Genomic DNA, 25,544 nt, shown 5'->3' with positions numbered 1-25,544 from the left:
GCCAGCATACTCTGAGGAAAGATGTGGCTAGCATCCATACCAAAACCAGCCCTCACACCAAAAATATTGAACTCACTCACACAGTCTATACAGGGACATTCTCACATAAAAGCACCCCTTCAAGACCACAGTAGCTGTTTCTCCTAAATTCAGAGACAGAGTAAGTTAAGTAAAATGAAAAAGGAGAGGAACTGTTCCCAATTAAAAGAATAAGAGATATCCCCTGAAAAAACAAATCATGAAACAGACCTCAGTGGTCTACTACACCCTGAGTTCAAACAGGAGTTAATAAAAATGCTAAAGGAATTAAGAAAGATTATCAACAGAAAGGCAGATCACTGTAACAAGGATCTCGAAACTATAAAAAGGAACCAATCAAAATTAGACAAGTCAATTGCCAAGATAAAAACCAATCTACAAGCAATGAATAGCAAACTAAGTGCCACAGAAGAATGAACAACTGATCTGGAAGACAGAATAATGGAAATCAGTCAGAACAGCAGACAGAAAGACAAATGAAAAAAGAAAAGTGAAAGCAATATATGAGATCTATGGGATAATATAAGGCATGCCAACCTACACATAATACTGGTTCCAGAAGGAGAAGAAAGAGAGGAGGGGATCGAAAATGTATTTGAAAAAATTATGGCTGAAAAATTCCTGAAATCTAAAGAAGGAAACATATCCAGGTACAGAAAGCACAGAGGGTCCCAAAGAAGATGAACACAAACAGACCCACACCAAGACATATCGGAATTAAAATGGCAAAAGATAAAGAGAGGATTCTAAAGGCAGATAGAGAAAAGCAGTCAGTTACAAGGCAACCCCCATAAGACTATCAGCTTATTTCTCCACAGAAACTGTGCATGTCAGAAGGCAGTGGCATGATATATTCAAAGTCCTGAAAGAGAAAACCCTGCCCCCTGGGATACTCTACCCAGCAAGATTATAATTTAGACCAGGAGGAGAGAGAAAAAATTTCTCAGACAAGCAAAAACTAAAAGAATACAGCAATACTAAGCCTAACCTAAAAAAATATTGAAAGGTCTTCTCTAGATAGAAAAGAAGCAAGTATCTATAGGAAAGGGAAAATCACAATAGGAAAGGCAAAGATATAAAAGGACTGAAGATCACTTAAATAAGTCAGTACATAGATTAAAAAACAATCCAAAAAATTGTAAAAATGATTAAAACTACAATTAACAGTAAAAGGATGAGGATGTAAAATAGGACATCAAGATCACAAAATGTAGGGAATGGGAGTATAAAAATGAAGATCTTTTAGAATGTGTTTGAACTTGTATGACTATCAGTTTAAAGCAAGTAGATATAGGTATGGGTTAACATACTTGAAAACCAGGGTAACCAAACATCAAAAAGGTACAATAGAGTCACAGAAACCCAAAAGAAAGGAACTCAAGCATAATACAAAAGAAATCCATCAAACCACAAAAGGGAAAACAAAAAAGAAATGAACGAAGAAGTACAAAAACTGGAAAAAAAGGGTTAAAATGGCAATAAGTACATACCTATCAATAATTACTTTAAATGTCAATGGACTAAATTCTCATCAAAAGACAGAGAGTGGCAGATTGGATAAAAAATCAAGAACCTACAATATGCGGCCCACAAGTACAATATGCTGCCTACAAGACTCACTTTAGGCCAAAAGACACAGGTTGAAAGTGAGGGGATGGAAAAGGATAGTTCATGCAAATGGAAACAATAAGAAAGCAGGGGTAGCAATACTCGTATCTGACAAAGTAGACTTTAAAACAAAGTAGTCTTTAAACCATAAAGACAGAGAAGGACATTATATAATGATAAGAGGAGCAATACAAGAAGAGGATATTACACTTGATAACGTAAGTGTACCCAATATAGGAGCACCTAAATACATAAAACAAATAGCAGCAGACATAAAGGAAGAGATTGACAGGAATACAATAATAGTAGGAGACTTTAACACCCCACTGACATCGATGGACAGATCTTCTAGACAGAAAATCAGTAAGGCAGCAGAGATGCTAAATGACACAACAGACCAAATATTTTTCCTTGGTCGGGGGAACCAGGTAAAACAGCTCCTAATGTCTTCCCAAAATAAATGACTTAATTTGCAACAGATCCTGGAGAAATTCAAGCTTAACAGCATTCTCAGAAACAGTAGAAGTAGAGTAAAAGGCAATTCGGAGAAGATTCTTAGATCCATTGGAGAAACAGGCTAAACTTGTAGGCTGGCTAGTTCACCAGAGAGAACTGCAGGGAGGGGAACAGCTGGGAGGAGTCTGAGGTGGCATCAGAACAAATCTGAAACCCTGACCTGGGAAACTGTTCCTTCAGAGCCCAAATTTGATTGGATTAGTCTGTAGGGCAATTTATGCCCCAGGGCACTGTTGAAAACAATAGATCTATCAGCCAGAAATCAGTGGAATTTAACAGTGGGGTGTGTGATCAGGGAAGGTGTCAAAGACAACCCTGCCAAAACCACTGCCTTCCCAGAGAGAGTGGGGCACAACCAAGTCTGCACCCCTCAGGGAGCAAATTAGAGGTTTAACACTTCAGGGGGTAATGGACTTCGCTAAAATACACCAGCCAGTCACTAAAGAAACAAATATGTAAATAACAATAAATAGCTCCAGAAGGTATGGAAGGGGTAGCAGGGAAAGATTAGTACCCAGAGTTCAACAGAATTGTCTAGTTGGGAAATAAGCCTGACAAACACAGACGAAGGACAACATCCCTAGTAGATGGGATCCAAAAAATCATCCTTGGATCCAATCAATCAATCTTTCAAGCATCTGTTACCTGCAGAGAGCCCAGAAGTTGAAGACCTGAGTACCAGACTTAGAAGACTTCTACTCAGCTGTTTCTGGAGTTTAATAACAGTGATCCAGTGGGAAATTTAATAGCAGCCACAAGTTCATTCAGCAGATACTGAGCACCAAATACACTGTCATCTGCTAAATGCGGATTGAATTAACAGAATCTAATTTCCCAAGAACTTACGAAATTTTTTCTCTTTTCCTCCTTTATTATTTACTAATAATCTTTGGCAGAAAGAGTGAACAGTATCATCTTAACTGAGGTTAATGCCTGAGGTCAACTTAAGTTCATGCTCTTGAACTATTTCTTACTTTAAATGATTGCTTGTTATCAGTATATCCCTAAAAAAATATTAGAGTATTTTAGTTAACTTTATTTCCTACCTGGACACTTTCAAAAATTCATTTTGCAGATTTTAAGCAAAAACAAATAATTATAGATTACTGTGATTAGAATTTATAGATCACATTCATAAGGACACTGGCCTGGTGATTTTCTATGAGATAAATATAATAGTTTATTATGGTTCATAGCATTATTTCAATCAAAGGAAGAGGGCTAAAAAATGACATCAAGAGTTCGTTGAATGGGCTTCCCTGATGGCGCAGTGGTTGAGGGTCCGCCTGCCGATGCAGGGGACACGGACGGGTTTTTTCCCCCGGTCCGGGAGGATTCCCCGTATCCAAAAAAAAAAAAAAAAAAAAAGAGTTCATTGAATCAAGTCTTATTACAAGTGAATTTTTTTCAGCCTAATTTCACCCCTTGTCTCTCCAAATTCTTTATAATGATTATATAATATTGCTACTCTTAACTTTGTGTAATTTTTTCTAGAATATTTCCTTTGCTCTCTCCCTTTAACAATCAAGTTTTGATTTTTACAGTTTCCTCCCATTTTCATCCTGATTATGTCAAATTTTTTTTTTTTTGCTGTCATTCAATTTTATCTAAAAAGAGGATTTTAGCTTTTAACTATTTCATAGTCTACTTTTTATCATGAGTTGGTATGCATTACATCTTGGCAAAATGTTTTCAGTTCTTTTCTCAGGCCCTTTTGGAAAATTCTTTCTAACATCCACATAGCACAGGTGCAGAAACAAAAGCTGGGAATCATTGAAAATGTTTTCACAATCACATAATGATTTGTAGACTACTCAAGATTAGCAGTCATAATTCTGCAGTGTTTTGTGTCTTTTTTAGTCCAACTGGGTCATATTGGCAAGTATCTCCTCTCAAGGTAGACAGCAATGTCATGTGTATGATCTTTCTTACTCTGAACTTTTTTACAAGCTACAAGAAAATATTTTTTCAACTTTTCTATATAAACATAGTTTTGTAATTGCTTATACCTTTTCATACAGTTTTATATAGTTTCACTCATTTCACACTTATCTTGCTACATCTTTATTCTTCTCATTAAGTGAGATTATAAAGCATGTATTTTTGTCCCTTTCTCATCATAAATAAGTTCTATATGAAGTAAAAATATTTTTAAACTCCCTTTAATGCCAAAATACAATATTAATACTTTCTTCTATCATTGTTGTAGAAGAAAAGTAGTGTTGCGAAAGACAGTAAAAGGCTCTGATTTAAAAGATTATTTTTGTCCATTCTAAATCTATGAGGATAAAATGAGAAATGTTGAAAATTATGATAAATCATAGAAAATATACCTCATTTTCATGTTTATAATATAGTACTGCCTTCCTTCTGGTTCTGTGTTCCATTAGGTTTGTGAAAAAGGAAATTTAGTTCAAAGACACAAAGAATCAAATTCTGATGTGACAGGTAATGTTCTGCTTTTACCCTCTCATAAACAATTAATTCATTTCCTCAACAAACAGTTTGTTGTGCTACAGCTTTGAGGTTATCACCGTGCTTTGTGCTAGGGATATTAAGACTATACTATACCATTTCTTATTCCCAGGAACTCATCTTTTAATAGGAGGAGACAAACAAGTTAAGTGCGGTGTTACAGGTGCAATGCTTATAGTCTGCACAGGGTTCTAAGGGAGCACAGAGAAGGGCGTGGTCAGTTAGACTGGAGGGTTGGATTGAGTGGTCCACGTACTTGAGAGATATCGCCGATTTGAAAGATTTTTCCCAAAACAGAATATAGGGATTTTATGTTTTAAAAAACGTCTTGGTGCTTTTGTGATGAGCCAGGAGAGAAATTAAATTTTGGATTATTCATTTGCTTCTGTAGGAATCTGCTAAGTCTAACATAAATCTCTGAATCTCTAACATTTCTGGTATATTTTTTTCTTAATTTTTATCTCATTATCTTTACTTGAGGTCCTTTGAAAAATATTCATAAAATATAAACAATATTTTAATTTTGTCTAAAATACTTCTTTAATTTTATGTGTGTATATATTAATTTTTATACATTTATACCACACTTATTTTCAAAAAGAGTTTCAGGTAACTTAATTAAAAGTATATATACAAGTACATAAATCCACTTAGTTTATGATACAGCAGGCTAATTAAAATTAGAAATGGAAGTAAGAACCACACCTAGGAAACGAGAGAATTTTATTATAATTAAGATGGTTACTTCACTGAACTTTAAATTATTCTTTCTCATAGTGATCAGCCAAGCAAATCAGTCACTTTTTATATGTAACTTTTATATATTCTTCTGTTAAATTTAATGTCAGAAATTAAAGAACACATTTTAGAATCCTTATTTTAGACTTTTTTCTATACACATACACTCCATGTTAATTAATCACAGGTTATTAATTAATCTTCAGGGTTTTTGGCAACCTATGTTTTCATTTAAAAGTACAGGATATTATTAACTTCTTTACATGTTAGTAAATGGTGGCAAAGTATTCCATTGTATTAGTGAACCTTTATTTAGCCACCCCCATTGTTAAACATTTTTTTCTGTTGTAAACAACAATGAAGATGTTTAACTCCCTATTTGTGTATATTCTTATTTATTTATAATAGATTCCTAGAAAGGAACTGCTGACCCAAAGAGTATGAACACTTTTTAGACCTTACTATAAATAGCAAAAATGCAACAAAAATCATACAAGATTTGAGAACTGTTTGTATTAATTTCATTGAGCTAAACTACTATTTACATATTATCTGCTAGCATTTTTCATTTAGAAAAAGATAAAAATATGAAATGTAAAAGAGTCAATGAACTATTTTCATGCTACTAATGAACTTTTACCATCTTTTCTAGATACAAGGCCAGATATATCAGATGACTGTACATTTGATTATTTCAGAAGACAGTTCCCTAATCAAGGTTTGTGAATAAGATGGGAATATAGACAGTAATGTGTGGTCACCTATCATCTGAATGTAAGCTATTTAATATGTATCTGGTCAAGATTTACACATAAGAAACTAGAAGATTATCTTCAGATCGGACAGCCAAAGAACAATTCACCTTCTCAGAAATTCTGAATCTCAAATTTTAATTTTTCTCTCTAACTCTAGAAATGTAAAAGACAGTAGAACTTCCTTATATGTCAACTTGATGTCTTGTAATTTTACCGAGTCGAAAAAAAAATATTATTTTCAAAAAAATATTATTCATCTCATTGTCTCATCTCTTCATTCCCATCTCATTGAATCTTAAAGCAGAGAGAAACCCTGAGAGCACCCTACTCTCACCTCCTACTGATGACAGGACCCAGGCGCATCCAACTTTTGATTGACTACACTTGGTGACAAGTAGTTTACCAAATTGCAGTCACTTCATTCCATTGTTAGAGAGCAATGTTCTTTTTATGTTGAGTTAAAAACATATATCCCTGTAAATTTAATTCACCTCTTTAATAATACAAAGCAAAAAAGAATGAAAAGACCTTTAAGGTAAACATTTCTGACTGACTCATTTTCCCTAATTCTCCTTGAAATAATAAGAACAAATATAATGCCTCTTCCACATGACAGACCATAAATATTTTTTTAAAGCTATCATTTCCCTGACACTTTCCTTCCATTTCTTTCAGCCATCCATAATATGATTCCCTTTACTATTATATTTTACTGTTTTCTATCACTATTCAAGCTTGAATGAAACTGAACACGGTATTGCAGATGTCATCTAACTAGGACAGCCATTCCTTGGTATCTGTGGGGAACTGGTTCCAGGAACCCCACGGATAGCAAAATCTGAGGATGCTCAAGTCCCTTATATAAAATGGCGCAGTATTTGCATATAACCTATGCATATCCTTCAGTATCTCTAGATTACTTATAATACCTGTACAATGTAAATGCTATGTAAATAGTTGCCAGTGCACAGAAAATTCAAGATTTGCTTTTTGGAACTTCTTGGAATTTTTTTCCTACTATTTTTGATCCACAGTTGGTTGAATCCACAGATGCAGAACCCATTGATATGGAAGCCTGACTGTATACAATAAATTATCATTCTCATTTGCTTCTTTCTAGATACCAGATTTCCATTAATGCAGTCTAAGATTACACGTTTTTTTGAAAATTATCCTAAAATATTGACATTGGATTTACAAATACTCAAACCTATAAAGTTTTATTTTCATAGTGCCACTGCTAACTTACGTCTCCTCCATTCTCTACTTCTTCAATTTTGGTTTGATATCTTGGTCCAGTGTACTGAGCCTCAAATTTATTCTTGTTAAACTAAGTCTTCTTAGATTCAGCCTTTCATGAACTTGATCTTGATTATGTCATATTGTTGTACTATATACATGTGTATATACCTTATACATATATACAATATATAAATACATATCCTATATCTGACCTCTTGTCAAAGCTTCAGCTTCTTTATCTGTTTGTCTTCACTTAAATGTCCCTTATAGCCAAATTCAAATTCATCTAATCCCACGTTGAATGCTGTTCCTTCTGTATTCACTGTAACTTTGGAAGCAGTACTATCTACATAACTACCCAAGCTAGAAACCTAATAGTTATCTTTTTTCTTCTTTCACTTCCACCATTCATATCTAGATAGCCACTGAATCCAACTGATTTTACCACATAATCCCTTTTGTCTCCACCTTAACTACCATCATTCTTTTCAGTGCTTATTTATCAGAAGTACTTCAGATTTCTAAGTGGTCTCCTTGCCACCAATATTGTCATCCTAATTCCACCTCTCATACTGCCATAAGAGCAATCTATCAAAAACAGAAATCTGATTAATGCCACTACCTGAAGCCTTTCAGTAATTCCCAGTTTTCTAACAGTGGTTGAAGTTGGCACAGTCCTGAGACTTCAATTTGTTCTAGGCTTTCTCTTTTCAATTTTTTTTCAACTTTTAATTTTTAAATAATTTCAAGAATAGTACAAAGAGCTATATCTATCTACCTACCTAGCTGTATTTTCCCACCAATCCATTTTTTGTAGACATAATGCTCCTTTATTCCTAAAGGGCTTCAGCATATATTTTCCAAGAACAAGAACATTCTCTTACATTAAAATAAGGAAATTCAACTTTGATACAATACTACTTTGTATCATACTGTAGTGAAATTTTGCCAAATGTACCAATGATGTCCTTTAGGGCAAAACTTCTCCCTGATTGAGGCTCATGGATTGCATTTAATCGCCATATCCCTTTATTCTCTTTTAATTTGGAACATCTGCTCAGCCCTTCTTTGTCATTCACAGCACTGGCACTGTGACGATTATGGGCCAGCAGTCTTATAGAATGTCTTGTTTTAAAATTTTAGAATTATCTGGGGAGTTTATGATATAATCCCAGCTTTGAATTCTGGGTTGGCCTTTGTTGTCAACCCCCAAATCTGCATTTTTAATAAGGTACCATAGATAATTCTGATGTTGATGATCTGCTCTTTTCGACTCACCACGTTGGGAACTCTAGTGAGAGTCGGTGGGAGGCCAAGCATTTGGGACCTAGCCCATCCAGCCCTTATTCATCCTGAGTAGCTTTCAGGTACAATCTTTCTTCCAATAACGCTGTTACTTTAAAAACAAATTTCTTTTGACAGCCACTTGCTGCATCAGAGAAACCAATTCCCTAACATGACGTACAAGACTCCCGGTGAACTGGCCCGACTGCCTCTCCGGTTTCACCTCTCGCCATTCTCTGCCTTTTCCTTTACACTGCAGCAATGATGATCCTCTTGTGGCCTCAAAATACATCAGTCTTCTCACCTCGTTGCCTTTGCTCATTCTGTCTTCTCTGCCTGAAACATAGTTCTCCCTCTTCAACTAGATAAGCTACTTCATCATTTAAGGAGTAGGTATCAAAGTGTAATAAGACTCATATACAGTTCATTACAATAAGAGTGAGATAGACTGAGTGATAATGATATGCACAAATTGCTCTGGTTGCTCAGAGAAGGGCATGTAATCCAGCCTGGAAATCTCAGGGAATGTTTTCCTGAAGGAACTGATCCTTAAATTATGATCATGATTATGATGGAGTCTTAAGTGGTAAGTCAGGCATTTAGCAGCAAGAGGAGAGTCACTTCCTTGAATTCTTAAAAGATTAATGTCAATGGTTTTGTGATCTTATTTATATGAAAATTCTTTCCTTACTTGAGATGAACTATGTCTGGGACTGAAGATAAGGCATTCAGAGCCTTTTGACTCCTGACATCTCTCACCAATATTTATTCTCCCCTGTCTAAACAGAAGAAAACTCTATTCAATAGAAAAGACAGGTGCAACAGAGGAGCTGAGGGATTCTGCTCTTCGTCATCCATCAGTATTTTAAAATAATCCCAGCAGAACAAATCTAAACATTATTTGATATATTTTCATTCTGAATATAGCTAAGTAAAATTTACTTCTTTTTCTCAATACTTCATATCTGAGTTCATCTGGTATTTTAACCTTCCTGATACTATTCTCCTGTGGCTCAGTCACTCTCTTATAATCCTCCTTTGTTACACAATCTCCTTTCCATCTTTGTTCATGTTCTTTTAAAAATCTGATGTTTATCTGCTTCGCAGAGGTCTCAATATACTAGCCGATGACTGTGCTAGATACTGGGCTACAATGGAAAAAAATATATAGTCTGTTCTCAAGAAGCAGAGAGAGTGACAAGTAAACAGACAGTAGAAACATAACGGGATAAATGCTATTTACTGTGCTATGATATTATACAGGAGTTGTTTGGGGATAAGGGAGTATCAGAGAAAGTTTCTCAGAAAAGGTAACTGTTACGGTTCCAGGGCCCAAATAAATAAATACTACTTTTTCTTTACCAAGTTTTGAATCTATTAAAAATTAAGACAGAAGAGTAGGGCAAAATACTAGCAAACTGAATCCAGCAACATATAAAAAGGATTATACACAGTGATCAAGTAGGATTTATCCCAGAAATGCAAGGTTGGTTTAACATAAAAATTATCCACCTCCAAGAGTAATGAAAATAAAAACAAAAATAAACAAGTGGAACCTAATTAAGCTTAAAAGCTTTTGCACAGCAAAGGAAACCATAAACAAAACGAAAAGAAAACCCACAGAATGGGTGAAAATATCTGCAAACAAAGCGACCAACAGGGATTAATCTCCAAAATATACAAACAGCTCATGCAGCTCAATATTAAAAAAACAAACAACCCAATCCAAAAATGGGCATAAGATCTAAACAGACATTTCTCCAAAGAAGACATACAGATGGCCAAAAGGCAAATGAAAAGATACTCAACATCACTAATTATTAGAGAAATACAAATCAAAACTTACAATGAGGTATCACCTCACACCAGTTAGAATGGCCATCATCAAAAAAATCTATAAACAATAAATGCTGGAGAGGGTGTTGAGAAAAGGGAACCTTCCTATACACTGTTGGTGGGAATGTAAATTGGTACAGCCACTATGGAGAACAGTAGGGAGGTTCCTTAAAAAACTAAAAAAAGCTACCATATGATCCAGCAATTCCACTCCTGGGCATATATCCAGAGAAAACCATAATTTGAAAGGATACATGCACCACAATGTTCATTGCAGCACTACTTACAATAGCCAGGACATGGAAGCAACCTAAATGTCCATCAGCAGAGGAATGGAAAAAGAAGATGTGGTACATATATGCAATGGAATATTACTGAGCCATTAAAAAGAATGAAATCATGCCATTTGCAGCAACAAAGATGGACCTAGAGATTGTCATACTGAGTGAAGTAAGTCAGACAGAGAAAGACAAATATCATGATATCACTTATACACGGAATCTTAAAAAATGGTACAAATGAACCTATTTACAAAACGGAAATAGGGTCACAGATGTAGAAAACAATCTTATGGTTACAAAGGGGGAAAGGTGGAGGAGGGGTAAATCGGGAGATTGGGATTGACATACACACACTACTATATATAAAATAGATAACCAACAAGGACCTATTGTATACCACAGGGAACTCTATTCAGTACTCTGTAATGACCTATATGAGAATAGAATCTATAAAAAGAGTGGATATATGCATAACTGATTCACTTTTGCTGTACAGCAGAAACAACATTGTAAATCAACTATACTCCAATAAAAATTAATTTAAAAAGAAATAAAATTAAACAACGTAATACACATTAATTGAAAAAAGAACAAAATGCACATGATCATCTCAGTACATGCAGGAATAATGTTTGGCAAAATCCAACATCCTTTCATGATTTAAAAAAAAATACGCAAGAAAGTAGGAGTAGATGGATGTTCCTCAACCTGATAAAGGCTATCTATAAAAATCCCACAGCTAGGGCTTCCCTGGTGGCACAGTGGTTGAGAACCTGCCTGCCAATGCAGGGGACACGGGTTCGAGCCCTGGTCTGGGAAGATCCCACATGCCGCGGAGCGACTGGGCCCGTGAGCCACAACTACTGAGCCTGCGCGTCTGGAGCCTGTGCTCCGCAACAAGAGAGGCCACGACAGTGAGAGGCCCGCGCACCGCGATGAAGAGTGGCCCCCGCTCGCTGCAACTAGAGAAAGCCCTCGCACAGAAATGAAGACCCAACACAGCCAAAAGTAAATAAATAAATAAATTTTTTAAAAAATCCCACAGCTAATATCATACTTGATGGTACAAGACAATGCTTTCCCCCTAAGATCAGGACCAAGAGAATGGAGGTTTAGGCAGGGCAGTTTGGAAAGAATAAATACAATGCATCCAGACTGGAAAGAAGTAAAATTACCTCTATTTGCAGAACACATGATCTTGTATGTAGAAAATCCTAAGGAACATACATACATACACACACACAACCTACTAGAGCTAATAATCAGTTCAGCAAGATTGCAAGATAGAAAATCAACATGCAAAACTCAGTTGTAATGGGTGAATTGTATGGTATGTGAATTAGATCTCAATAAATCTGTTGTAAAAATCAATTGTATTTCTATATACTAGCAATGAACATTCTGAAAATGAAATTAAGAAAATTCCATTTACAAAACATCAAAAAGAATAAAATACTTAGAAATAAATTTAACAAAAATAGTGTAATACTTGCACGCTGAAAAGCACAAAACACTGTTGAAATATATTAAAGAAGATTTAAATAAATGGAAAGATTCCCCCACATTCAGGAATCAGAAGACTTGTTAAGATGGCAATACTCACCAAATTGATATACAGATTCAATGCAATCCTATCAAAATCTCTGCCGAAACAGAAATTACAAGCTAAACCTAAAATGCATAGGAAATGTAAAGGACGAGAATAACCAAGGCAATTTTGAAAAAGAAGAACAAAGTTCAAAGAGTCATACTTTCCAATTTCAAAACTTACCACCAAGCTGCAGTAATCATAACAGTGTGGTACTGGCATAATGGCAGATACAGAGATCAGTGAAATAGAATTAAGAATACAGAAATGAACCCTTATATTTTTTGTCAATTAAGTTTCAACAAAGGTACCAAGACAATTCAATGAAGAAAATAAGAGCATTTACAACAAATGGTACTGAGACAACTAGATATTCACATGCAAAAGAATGAAGTTGGACTCATTCCTTACACCAATTCATTAATTCAAAATGGGTGACAGACCTAAATGTAAGACCTGAAACTACTCTTAGAAGAAAAGATAGACATATAATGTAAGCATAGTAAGGGGACTGCTAGCTTTAAGCTCCAACATGTAAAGGGCTGGATTTGGAGAGTAGACCTTTGTTAGGGAGAACGTTCTGGATAGTTTGCAATGCTTACTCTACCCGCCCCCCCCACCACAGCCAGCCCCTCCTAGCCGCCTTGTCTCATTGAAAGGTAGGGGGAAGAAAAGCTACGAAATGCCTATTAAGGTCACAGCCCAGGGACACAGACCCATTAAAAGACTAAGATTTAATAAGATTATAGGATGTTCCCTTTCCCCATACCTTACCACCACACCAACACGACTCCAGTATAAGAACAGTGATTTACAGCTAAAAGAGCTGCAAGCCAGACATGTATTCTATCTGATAAGTGGTGCTTAGGGAACCCCAAAGACAACAGGATAGACAAAAACAAGGCTATTATAGGAATTCCTATAATGTATACACACACACACACACACACACACACACATATACCTAGCACATCATATTCAAACTTCAGAAAGACAAAGACAAAAATCTTTGAATTTATCTTTCTCTGTCTGACTTATTTCACCTAGCCTAATGCTCTCAAGGTCCTATTGTCCCAAATGGCAGGATTTCCTTCTTTCTCATGGCTGAATAATATTCCATTGTGTGTGTGTATGTGTGCGGGTGTGTGTGTGTGTGTATATATACACACACACACATACACACACCGTAACTTCTTTATCCATTCGACCATTGACTGACCATATGTTGTTTCTGTGTCTTGGCTATTGTAAATAATGCTCCAGTAAACATGGACAGACACCTCTTCAAGATCTTTTTTTTTTTTTTTCATTGGATATATCCCCAGAAGTGGAATTGCTGGATCATAGTGTAGTTCTATTTTTAATTTTTTGAGTAACCTTCATAGACACATACAACTAGTTAAGGAGATAAATAACCAAAACAGAGCATAGTGTACATTTAGAGAAAAGAATTTGGAATTGATCGTCATAAAGGAGATTGAATCTCAAAAGTCCAGATGAGAGAAGCAAGAAGTACTTCTAAATCAATTGAAAGTTTTTTCATCTCTCAAAAAGACACCAATGCTCAGTCAAAAATAATAGCTGGTGGATTCGCTTGGGCATATGACATGAATGAACACTGATTACCAGGTAATTCCCTTGATTGCTTGATGAAACTGAGTAAAATTACATTTCCTAATTCAGAGTTTCCCACTAAAATGCCCTGTGGGTTAACCAAAGGGGAAATTTTGATGACAGATGTGTTGGACTCTTATAGTGTAAAGCTCATTTTGTCAGATCTTACCAACAATAATGTTTTCTACAGTTATCACATGATACATGGAATAAAAAAGAAAAAACATTTCCTCTGGCTATTAGGTACTTTAATTTGAAAAACGGGGTTTCAAAGAATCGATTTCTATGAAGATTTTAGTGAAACCACAGAAAACATCAAACCAAATATTGTCAATATGTTGTCCAAAGACAAACTAGACTTTGCTCATCTATCTGCATGGTTGGCTGACAATGAAAATATAAAATGTATATTTTGGCAAATTTCATTCAGTCTATCAACTTCTTACCAAAGAAAAAGATCTGATCTCTTTAATGTCTTGCACACCTTGTATTTAAAAAAGAGTGTGGGGGCTTCCCTGGTGGCTCAGTGGTTGAGAGTCCGCCTGCTGATGCAGGGGACACGAGTTCGTGCCCCGGTCTGGGAAGATCCCACATGCCGCGGAGCGGCTGGGCCCGTGAGCCATGGCTGTTGAGCCTGTGCATCCAGAGCCTGTGCTCCGCAACGGGAGAGGCCACAACAGTGAGAGGTCCACATACCGCAAAAAAAAAAAAAAAAAAGTGTGATTTGCTATCATGTAATAATGAGGCTTTCATAATGAAATTTTTTGGTCAAGTTTTAGTTTCCTCAAAAAATGCAGAAGCAGCACTTAATGAGATTTTCAACTTTACAGAAATGAAAGAGGGCAGTTTCCTTAGACCTGTGCCAATAAGGTGGCTATCATTGTTGCCAGCCATAGAAAAGACATTAAAATGTTGGTCTGCCATTAAATCACATTTTCAACATGTGGGACAAGAAGAATGGCTTTCTCTAATTTGCAAATAGTTTGAGATGGGAATAGAGGAAAGGGCTACAGTAAAACAATTTATATGCTGTTTCTCTAATTCTGTTTGATGATCCTTAAAGAGGTCATATGGAGCATAGAAAACGATGAACTGCACCTCAGTTGTTTGACATTATATGTAGATTATGAGAGAAGCTCATACAGTGAAAAAAAATGACATTTAGGAGGAAATAAGACTGACTCAAGTCAAAAATATGTCACCAGAAAGGGCAGCCAAGTTAAACAGCACTAAAAACTGTAATTTATTTGAAATCCACCTTCAGTTTAAGTTCGAATTACCTCTGTGCTTTAAAAACCTATTCCCTGAGAAAGAAAAGTTTACTTGCAATGATATCCAGTGTGCTTCAGAGTATCTAAAAACAGTGGACATTTTAGACATGGCAAACACTACATGATGAATTTAAGGATGCAAAGGGCCAAATGCCCAAAAGCCAGCCTGCTAAATTAAGCCTGTAGATATAAAGTGGATGGACATTTTTGTAAAGCTGGAAACTAATTCCTTACAAGTCTAGAAACCTGCTATTAATAAGTACGGTCATATTCCATGATCAAATTCCCTTGTTGACAGGATATCTAACTTGCTGTCATTGCATTGGCCTGCCACCAGGGGCCAGCATAATGTGGGGCTTCATAAGAGCAGACCTCAGAGGCCTTGACTTTGAATGTATTCAGTTTTACCACTACATAAAAGAAAAGAAGGATATCCTGAAGGCTGCAGGCAGTTCAGAGAAGTATTACTGGAAGAGGACACACAAAGAGCAAAAATATCCTACTTTATCATGGGACATAAAGAAATGTCAATTTTTATTAATTATAAGTAATGTCTGTTTACTTAGCCCCATTGTATTTACATTCAACTTTTTAAAGGTCTTATATTTATGTATCTTAAAAAGACATAATATGGCCTATAAAATGTAAATATCCTATAAAGAGTTAAAATCTGTATCAGAGGAGAAAACTATTTATAATGTTATATTATTCTCACACATACTATTTGTTTAATTGGTTCCACTATTTATAACTAATTGCCACTGTTAACTAGTCCTACTGTTTTTCTTAAATAATGGCATTTATGTAGCAAAAAAGCAAATAATACAGAATAATATATAATTTTAAATAAATGCCTAATATATATTTTATGTTAAAATAATCATGTGTGTATAAGTATTTATTACATATTGTACTAATTTTTTGGTCTGTTGTAGCTGTGTCTTGAGTTGGCACTCTAAAAATTAGTCACCCTACTACACATGTAGATGGCCTTCATAGAGCCTGACATGCAAAATTCAGTTCTGAAACGCTTGATAATTATTGGACAGGTATTTCTACTGTTTGCTCTTCTCTTGAAACAGTTTCATTTAAAAGCTTCCAGAGGAAGTATGCACTGATATATTTCATATGTCTGAATGAGATAATGTCAGATTAATTGAAGATAAACTCAAGCTAGCCATTAAATATATGAATGAGGTAATTGTGAAGAAAGTACAAAAATTGTTTTGTTAACCTTAAAACCTAAGTTCAGAAATTTTATGGTATATTCTCTTTTTTAGCAAAAATACCCGGACAAGCCCCTTCTTGGCTTCTAAAAAGATATTTGAGGTAGGAGAACTACACTTGATTTCTTCTACCAGGTTACCTTACTCCCTTTCCTCTGTCTTATAAGATTTTTATTTTGCATTAAAGTAACAGCTAAAAGTGACGTTTTAATAACAATTGCTAATTGTCTCCTTAGAGTCTACATAGTATCTGTGGCTAGGTCAGTTTTATACATAGGAGTGCACATACGATGCATTTTGAATGGTTCTGAGATTTCAGTATCCCTAAAGTATCCCTAATGGATGCCTTAACATCTGCAGTTAGACAGTTATTTCTTCTAAGCAATCACCATTGCTGTATTTGAGTTTCTCTTTTTAAATAGAAATACTTCTGGCATAAGATAGTTACTTAGAATGAATACTATCAAATGTTTTACTATCTATGATAGCAACTGAAGCACTGGTCACGTAGGGATTATACTAGTACCTAAAAATTGGAAAAGGAATAGAAAGGGAAGTCAGGGATAACAAAGATAAACTTTGTAGTTTTGTCTAAACCGGTAATTATTATACCACTAGCCCCCCTGGCAAGTTTCCCTATCTCTAGGAATAATGATATGAACAAACCACCTGAACAGTGGATTTGTAGGTATTTGAGAATAGACTGAATTTGCACAACAGAAGAAACATGGTATGCCTGTTCTCCCTTCCTTGGCCTCTTTTCTAAGAACTTGGTTTCTGCTCAATAATGGCTCTGTTGAAATATGTAGGCTCTCTTGCCCCCAAAACCTAGAAAATTAGGTTAAGAAACCATCTTTGGCCATACCTGTACTTGGATCTAGAATTGATTAATTTAAACTAAGACTTAACTTTTTAAAATATATTACTTATCTTATCTATGGAAAGAAATGAAATAATATGTCAACATAAGAGAAGGTAATAGAAAAAGTAGTGGAGTTAGAAGATATGTATTCTAGACCTGCCCCTCCTTATTAGCTATGTTATCTTGAACAAATAGCTTAACCTCTCTGATTCCCTAACATTCCCTTACATTCCCTCTCTGATGTAAGATGGGGATAACACTGGCCATCCTGCCTGTATCACAGGACTGGTGAGAGCCCCAAGTAAGATAATATCTGTAACAATACTTTGCATACTGTGAGATGTAAAATACAGATATAACATGGCATTACATTACTCTTGATGAGATAGTTCATTGTTGACATTGAAATCAGAGTACCCAATTTCTTTCAGCTCCCAAACTATGATTCAGAGGCTTAGCAAAGACCAACAAAGATATTTTTTAGAAACCGTTGAGAGGCCGGTCCAGGAAACAATTCAGCCCAGAATCAATGATTTGTATGGGAACTGTGTCAAAGTGACATCCTTGAAGTGTCCTATGAGCAAACAAACTCCCATCTGGACTTAGAAGACAAGGATACCAACAGAAGGTTTTTCTTTTTTGTTGTTGTTTAGGATTTTAATATTATATACAAAGGTGGCTTTCACTGTATCATCATTAATATTGATAAATCCTAAGAAATTTGGATTATGGGAACTTTTTATAAACAGAGGATAGACAGCTATTTTATTCCTGACTCTGTAAAGTATTTGTCTTATTTAATTTCTATATAAGTTGAATATAGAAGAAAATTGTTTGTTTAATATAGCCTTGAAAAGTCAATTTAATTTCCTTATTCCCATCACCTCCTTGTTACTGATGCCCTTTCCATATCATAGAATAAAAAAGTAATGAGCTGATACACACAACATGGATGAATCTCAAAATCACTGTGCTGAGAAAAAGAAGCCAGACACAGAAAAGTAAATACTTTATGAAATCACATTTATATGAAATGCAAGCTAATCTATAGAGACAAAAAGTAGATAAAGGTTTCCTAGAGTAGGAAGGGACAGAGTAGGGAGGAAGGAAAGAATGGACCGTAAAGGAGCATCAGGAATCTTTTAGGGATGATCCTCTCTAGATCTTGTTTATGGTAATGGTTTCACAGGTATTTACAACTGTTGAAACTCCAGGGTGTTGGGCCAGACCAACTAGCTGGATTGAATTTTCATCCGCCAGATGGCAAAGATCGAGTGGAGCAGCAATTCAGGTTAGACGTGTTGCTTTTTAAATGCCTTTTAGACACTGAAGTGGAGGTACTGAATAGGCAGTTGGATATATGAGTCCAGCATTCAGGGAAGAGATCTGGGCTGAAGATGCATTTGGGAATTTTCAGCCTATAGATAGTATTTTAAGGCATGAAGCTGGATGAGATTTAAGTGAGTGTAGATATAGAAGAGGGTTAAGGAGCAAGTCCTTGGGAACTCTTAACACTGATGGATCAGGAAAAGAGTAAGAACCCAACAAAAGAAGACTAAGAAGCCCCCTCTGGGGTAGGAGGAAAAGCAAGAGAATGTGTTGTCCTGGAAGCTAAGTGAGAAAGTGTATCAAAGAGAAGGGAATAAGCAGCCAAGTCTAATGCTTCTGATTAAGTCAAGTGGATTTACTACTGGACTTTACAACATGGAGGTTTTATTTGGGATCTTGATCAGAGAAATTTCAGTAGAATGACAGAGGTACAAGTCTAATTAAAGTGTATTTTAAAATAGGAGCAGAGAAGTTGGAGACAGGTAGTATTTACAGAATTTTGCTGCAACAGGGAGATTTGTTTTTCAGTTTTTCCCACTGCTGCCACCACACTGTTTAATTTAAAATTTGTTTCTCATCTTTCCCATCTTCCCTGAGCTGAGATTCTCATGGCTTTTTTATTATATTATCTTTAAACATGTCCTGATGAATCTTGATGACATATGAATAAAAATTCTACAATCTTCTTTTTTACTGAAGTAAATCATTTCAGAGAGTTATCTTTTGTTATTTTTTGCTGTTGTCCCTTTCTTTATAATATATACATTTAGGGCTATAACTTTTCCTTCACCTCCTCACCTGTATAATTCTCCAGCTACTACAATCTAGCTTCTCACCATAACAATGATATTACTTCCAAAGTCATCAGCTCTTATCATACTTGACTTCTCTACTGTCGGTTAATTCCAGAGCTTTAAAACTCTCTCCCTTCATTCACTGAGCAACTCCAACGGACGTATCTGTGGAACTTCTCTCTCTTTAGTCCTGTTTCTCTGCCCATTCATGTTTGGTGTCCTACATGGGCTTCACTTCCTCTGCCTGAATTTTAAGTGGGCTATTCCCCAGTATTCCATCCTTTGGTCTCTCCTCTTCTCACCACATACTTTATTTCTGAGCGCTCTCATCTATACCTGTAGCTTCAACAAACAACTGCTGATCATGATCATATTTTTTAAATCATCAATATAGGCATCTCTTCTGAATTCCATACTGTGCCTACTGGAATTATCCTTGCTTTTCCTCACAGATACTTCTAATACCACTTGCCCACTGCAGATCTCTTTCTCCTGCTGCATTCCGTTTCTCAGTCAATAATACTGCCGTCCTCCTGTTATCTAAATAATAGCCCAAGACATATCCTAATCTTCTACATCTCTTTGGTATCCAACAATGAGAAGCTCTATCCATCTGCCCTCAAAGGTTCTCTTGACTCTGCATTTCTTCATCATACTGCTGCTCCTTTAGTTCAGACTCCCTTTCTGCCTCCCTTGAATTACTGCATTAGCCTCCTAACTTCTCTGTCTGCCTCAACTCTCACTTTTCTTCAACCTGTCATCCTCCTGGTTGCCAGCGTGATCTTTCAAAAATGCACATCTAATTGTATCACTTCCATGTATGGTTTTCAATGGCCTCCTAACAATTCCATTTTTAAAACATTAAGCATCTACCAGTCACAAATTATTCCTGTCTCAGGAAATCTCCCAAAAGTACTATTATTACAAGATCTCTAGTTTTGAACCACTTATTCACACCTACCTGATTTCTAGTCATTCTAAACCATACTTGTGATTTCCTGAATGTGCCATGTTAGTCCCACTGTCTAGATTACTACCCTTTTTTTTTTTTTACTTAGCTGACATAGCTATGCATCAAGACTCAGATTAATTAGGAATTAGGAATATTTCCTTTTCCAGCTCTAAGTATGGCCAGAAGTCCCTCTTCAGCAGTCCTTTAGTAAGTACCTTGCCTCATCTCTATAGATAAATATTCTAATTGATGCTTTACTTCTCTCTCTCTAGTCCCAACTGTTGGCATATTAAAGGCAAGGAATATATTTTTCATACCTATTTACCAAACCAAACATAATGCCGGATACATAATAATGATTCAATGAGTATTTGCTGAATGGCCTAGGAATGGCTTCTCAAGAGACTGTAGGTAAATTCAGTTTATTTGCCAGCACTGCCAGATATTGTAATCATACATACCCTCAATCATTGTCTTTCAGGTCTAGCTTAATTCAGTGAGTGCTTTAGTCATCTGTTTCCTTTCTTTTTAGTAATGGATAATTCCTTTTTAAAAAGCATTATTGTGGATATTTCAAGCATAAACAAAAGTAGAATAGAATAATGAACCACTGGTGCCCGTCACCCACCCTTAATAGTTATCAGCATCCTGCTATTCTTGTTTCGTCTATATTCCCACTGCTTTTTTTTTTTTTTGCTAAAGTAGTTAAAGCAAAGTCAGCAAATCATATTGTTTTGCCCATAAATAGTTCAGTGTATATCTCTAACTAGATAAAGCATAATGTATTTCTTGCTTTTATTCTAAGTATATTCTACTTTTTCTTATGCTGTCTACATATCAATTTAGGCATCATAATGATAAGTAACACTGCTACATCCTTTAAAATTTTCCTTCAGGCTTAGGGTTCTTTTTTCCCCCTCTCTCTACCTCTGTATATTGAATTATTTTTAATTGTGTTAAAATACACATGACATAAAATTTACCATCTGAACTATTTTTAAGTGTCAAGTTCAGCAGTGTTAAGTACATTCACACTGTCATGCACACCATCTCCAGAACTTTTTGTCTCTTGCAAAGCTGAAACGCCACACCCATTAAACAACAACTGCCCATCTCCCTCCTCCCAGCCCCTGGCCACTATCCTACTCTGACTGACTATTCTCGGGATCCCATATAAGTGGAATCAAATATTTGGAAGACAAATACAGTATTTGTCTTTTTGTGACTAGCTTATTTCACTTAGCATAATGTCCTCAAGGTTCATCTATGTTGTAGCAGGTGTCAGAATTTCCTTCCTTTTTAAGGCTGAATGACATTCCATTGTATATACACCACATTTTGCTTATCCATTCATCCATCCATGGGCACTTGGGTTGCTTCCACCTTTTGGCTATTGTGAATAATATGAACATGGATGTACAAATAACTCTTCAAGACACTGCTATCAGTTCTTCGGGGAATATACCCAGAAGTGGAATTGCTAGATCATATGGTAATTCTATTTTCAATTTTTTAAGGAACCACCATACTGTTCTCCACATTGACTGCACCATTTTACATTCCAACCAACACTGCACAAGGGTTTTAATCTCCCCACATCCTTGCCTACACTTATTATTTTCTGTTTTTTGACAATGGCCATCCTAATGGGTATGGGGTGGAATAAACACTTTTAAAATGAACTTTATTTTTTAAAACAGTTTTCTACACATTTTAATGTTATTATACTCTTATTATCACAATTAACAAAATAATTCCTTCATATCATCTAATAAAGAAGGGATTTCTAACATGCTCTTACCATAGTTTTCACTGTATCTCCATCCTTCTGTTTCCTCAAACAGAAGCTTTGGAGCCACCACTGATTTCACTCTTCTTTTCTCACCCCACATCTAAGTCATTAGAAAATCCCAAAATATATTCAGGATATTTCCCTGCCCCCCTCACTTCTCACCCTTCCGGCAACTGCCACCACCCTGGTCCAAGCTACCATCCTCTCTCCTAAATTATTTCAGTAGCCTTCTAAGAGATCTCCCTGCCTGTTTACCCTTACCCCTGTTCAATCTGTTCTCAACTCATCAACCAGCATGATGATCCTCTTAGAGCAAATCTCAGACGTGACACTCCTCAAAGCCTTCCAGTGGCTCCCTGTTTCACACTCAGTAAAAATCAAAATCCTTATAATGGCCTGTGAGGCCTTATGTGAACTAAGTCCAAGTTACCTATCTGAGCTCATATTACCTTATGTCTTTCCCTTTGTTCATTCTGCTTTAGTCACTTGTCCCATCTTGGTGTTCCTTGAACACACTAACATGCTCCTAGCTCAGGGCCTTTGCACTTACTATTCCCCTTGCCTAGAACGCTCTTCCCTCTGATTGACTACTTGACTGCTTGTCTCGTTCCTTAACTCCTTTGACGTGGAAGCTTCACAGGGAGGCCTTCTCTGAACACCTTTTTAAGAACAGAAGTCAGCCCCTCCCCCAAGAATTCTCTATTCCCCTTCCCAGCTTTATTTTCTCCCGTAAATTTTTTATTATCTGACATAGATAGCTTATTTGTTTGCTTATTTTCTGCCTCATAATTAAAGTATAAGCTTCAGATGGATAAGAATTTCTAGATAGAATGCTTGGCAGATAATGCTCAATATGTAATTGCTTAATCAATTCAGTTTATATATCTATACATATTTTTATGGTTGCTCCCCAGATCTGCAGTACAACTTAAAAAGCAATATGAGGGCTTCCCTGGTGGCGCAGTGGTTGGGAGTCCGCCTGCCAATGCAGGAGACACGGGTTCGGGCCCTGGTCCGGGAAGGTCCCACATGCCGTGGAGCGACGGAGCCCGTGCACCACGGCTGCTGAGCCTGCACTCCGGAGCCTGCGAGCCACAACTGCTGAGACTGCATACCTGGAGCCCGTGCTCCGCAACGGGAGAGGCCACCGCAATGAGAAGCCCATGCACTGCAACCAAGAGTGGCCCCTGCTCACTGCAGCTAGGGAAAGCCTGAGCGCAGCAACGAAGACCAAACTTAGCCAAAAAGAAAAAAAAAAAAAAGCAATATGAAAGAACGTCCATCTTTCCAAAGCAAGAAGCCTGGAGTAAACTGGACAGATGATGAAAAAAGAATCTACAGGGATAAAAAAAGTAGCTGAAACTCAAGAAATGCTGCAGTATTTGCTCCCCGTCATGGAAAGCACTAAAACTGTGCAAACTACTCAGAGAAGACAGACACTCAATCCAAGAACCAACTCTCAAATCCAACATCAGTCAGTACATTTTGTCATTCTTAGCTATTTAATACATATGCTCTTTTATAAGGAGACAAGGCTTATTAAATTCATCATCCTAAGAAACAAACAGGCTTTTAAAAATACTGGCAGCTACACCATGTCTGACAAAGGGAGAAAGGCCCAACGCCTTAAGAAAACACTGGATATGTGAAGGAGTAGGTTGATTGTTTGTTTACGTGAAACCGCTCATTAATTTGGATCTATGAATAAAGTACGCATTAATGAAGTATGACCACAGCCTGACTTGAAATTTCTTAGGTGTGTTTAAACCTTATAATCCTAGGGGGCAACCGGAATTAGAAATAATTAACCGGAGCTACTTCAGCTTATTGATATTCAGAGGAAAGCAGGAAGGATAAGACCAGATTTCTTTTCAAGATTATAAAAAAGAACCATCACTAAGGCCAAAAGGAAACTCATATAAATAAAAGTAAGACAATGACAAGCTGAAAACGATAAATACTAATATTATCAACAAATTTTGATGAAGTATTTCTATGTGCTACACACTATTCTGTGTTTACACACACAAACACATTTTACATTCTACACATAAGGAAACTGAAGTGCAAAAGGTTAAGCGATTTGTTCAAGGTCACACAGACAATAGGGAGCAATCGGATTCATAACTAGACATTTTGACTGCAGAGCCCTTCAGCAGTACGCTCTGACATTTCTCTTCATAATATAAATGAAAAACAGAGGACCAATATACTTAATATTCAAAGACTGCCTACAAATCAATGATAAAATTATGAATATTTTAATAGGAAAATGGGCAAAGGCCATGAACCAGAAATTCACAAAAGGAAAGAAGAAAAAAATGGCCAATGATCATTTTAAAATGTTCGATCTCACTTAAATCCAAGGAGTGAAAATTAAAACAATAATGAAATTCTCTTCATTTTTGTCTATCAATGGAAGAGTTCATTCACTGATTGTTGGAATATAAATGGATACAATTTCTGGAAGGCAATCCAACAATATATGAAAAGTCCGTAATATCTACATTCGTTTTGACTAAGAAATTCCACTTTTAGAAACTGATCCTAAGGAAAAAAACCTAGGAAAGGGCTCGAAGATTTCTGTAGTGATGTTCATTTCAGTATTGCTTATAAGAGCCAAAGAAAAAGAAAAATGAATCTAAATGTCCAACAACAGAAGATTGCTTAAATAAATTATAGTACATCCATAAAGTGAAAGATTATGTAACTATTAAATATATCAGTGTACATTTTAACATGAAATGATGTTCACAATATATAAGTGAATAAAAGCTGCAGACCAGTTTGATTTGGTATGCTTGCATTTATATACGATGTATATACATTTAATGTATGCATACTGTACATACTCAAACACCTATATACCTAGAAAAAACTTTGGAAGTACATATTCTCAAAGTGATGATCGTAACCATTGAAAGAGTATTGGCAGAGTATGATACTCTTCTTCCTGATTTTTTTCTACATTTTTATCAATGCCTATTTCTTTGCTGTATAATCATCAAAGTCAATAAAAACTACAAAAATAGGCAACTGGTGGCAGTTTCTAGTGGGATGGGGTAGCTATCATGCTGGAGAAGGCAGTGCCTGAAAGAAACTGAATGTAATAGGTCAGCTGATACGAGAGAAGCAAACAGTACAGGTAAACAAGGGATCAAGTATGATAATATCAGCAAAATCAAAAATCAGAAAATTAATAACAAAATACAATGGACCTAGGCAAAGAAACTGAGGAGTTGAGAATCTGGATATAAGCAAGGGGTCTGAGAGGTGACAATTCGGCCATCGCTTGATTTTTAGGCATTATCTTTACAAGAGATTCCTTATATACTTTGAACC

At 36.0% G+C, this 25,544-nt stretch overlaps 1 protein-coding gene across 1 annotated transcript in view; it reads left to right on the top strand.

Moving 5' to 3' along the window:
- AGBL3 (AGBL carboxypeptidase 3) overlaps nt 1-23,932 on the top strand; it is a 91,737-nt gene extending 67,805 nt beyond the window's left edge. Inside the window, 5 exon segments of the mRNA XM_024737929.1 lie at nt 4,554-4,611; nt 6,029-6,098; nt 21,257-21,271; nt 23,451-23,547; nt 23,549-23,932. Of these exon segments, the coding sequence (XP_024593697.1) occupies nt 4,554-4,611; nt 6,029-6,098; nt 21,257-21,271; nt 23,451-23,547; nt 23,549-23,851 (543 nt within the window). The 3' untranslated portion in view covers nt 23,852-23,932.
- The last annotated feature ends 1,612 nt before the right edge of the window (nt 23,933-25,544 follow it).

The sequence above is a fragment of the Neophocaena asiaeorientalis genome, unplaced genomic scaffold (genome assembly GCF_003031525.2).
Source record: "Neophocaena asiaeorientalis asiaeorientalis breed wild unplaced genomic scaffold, Neophocaena_asiaeorientalis_V1.1 scaffold364, whole genome shotgun sequence".
Lineage (NCBI taxonomy): Eukaryota > Metazoa > Chordata > Mammalia > Artiodactyla > Phocoenidae > Neophocaena > Neophocaena asiaeorientalis.
The sequence above is the reverse complement of the archived record's forward strand: the minus strand, read 5'-3'. Positions and strand labels throughout refer to the sequence as shown.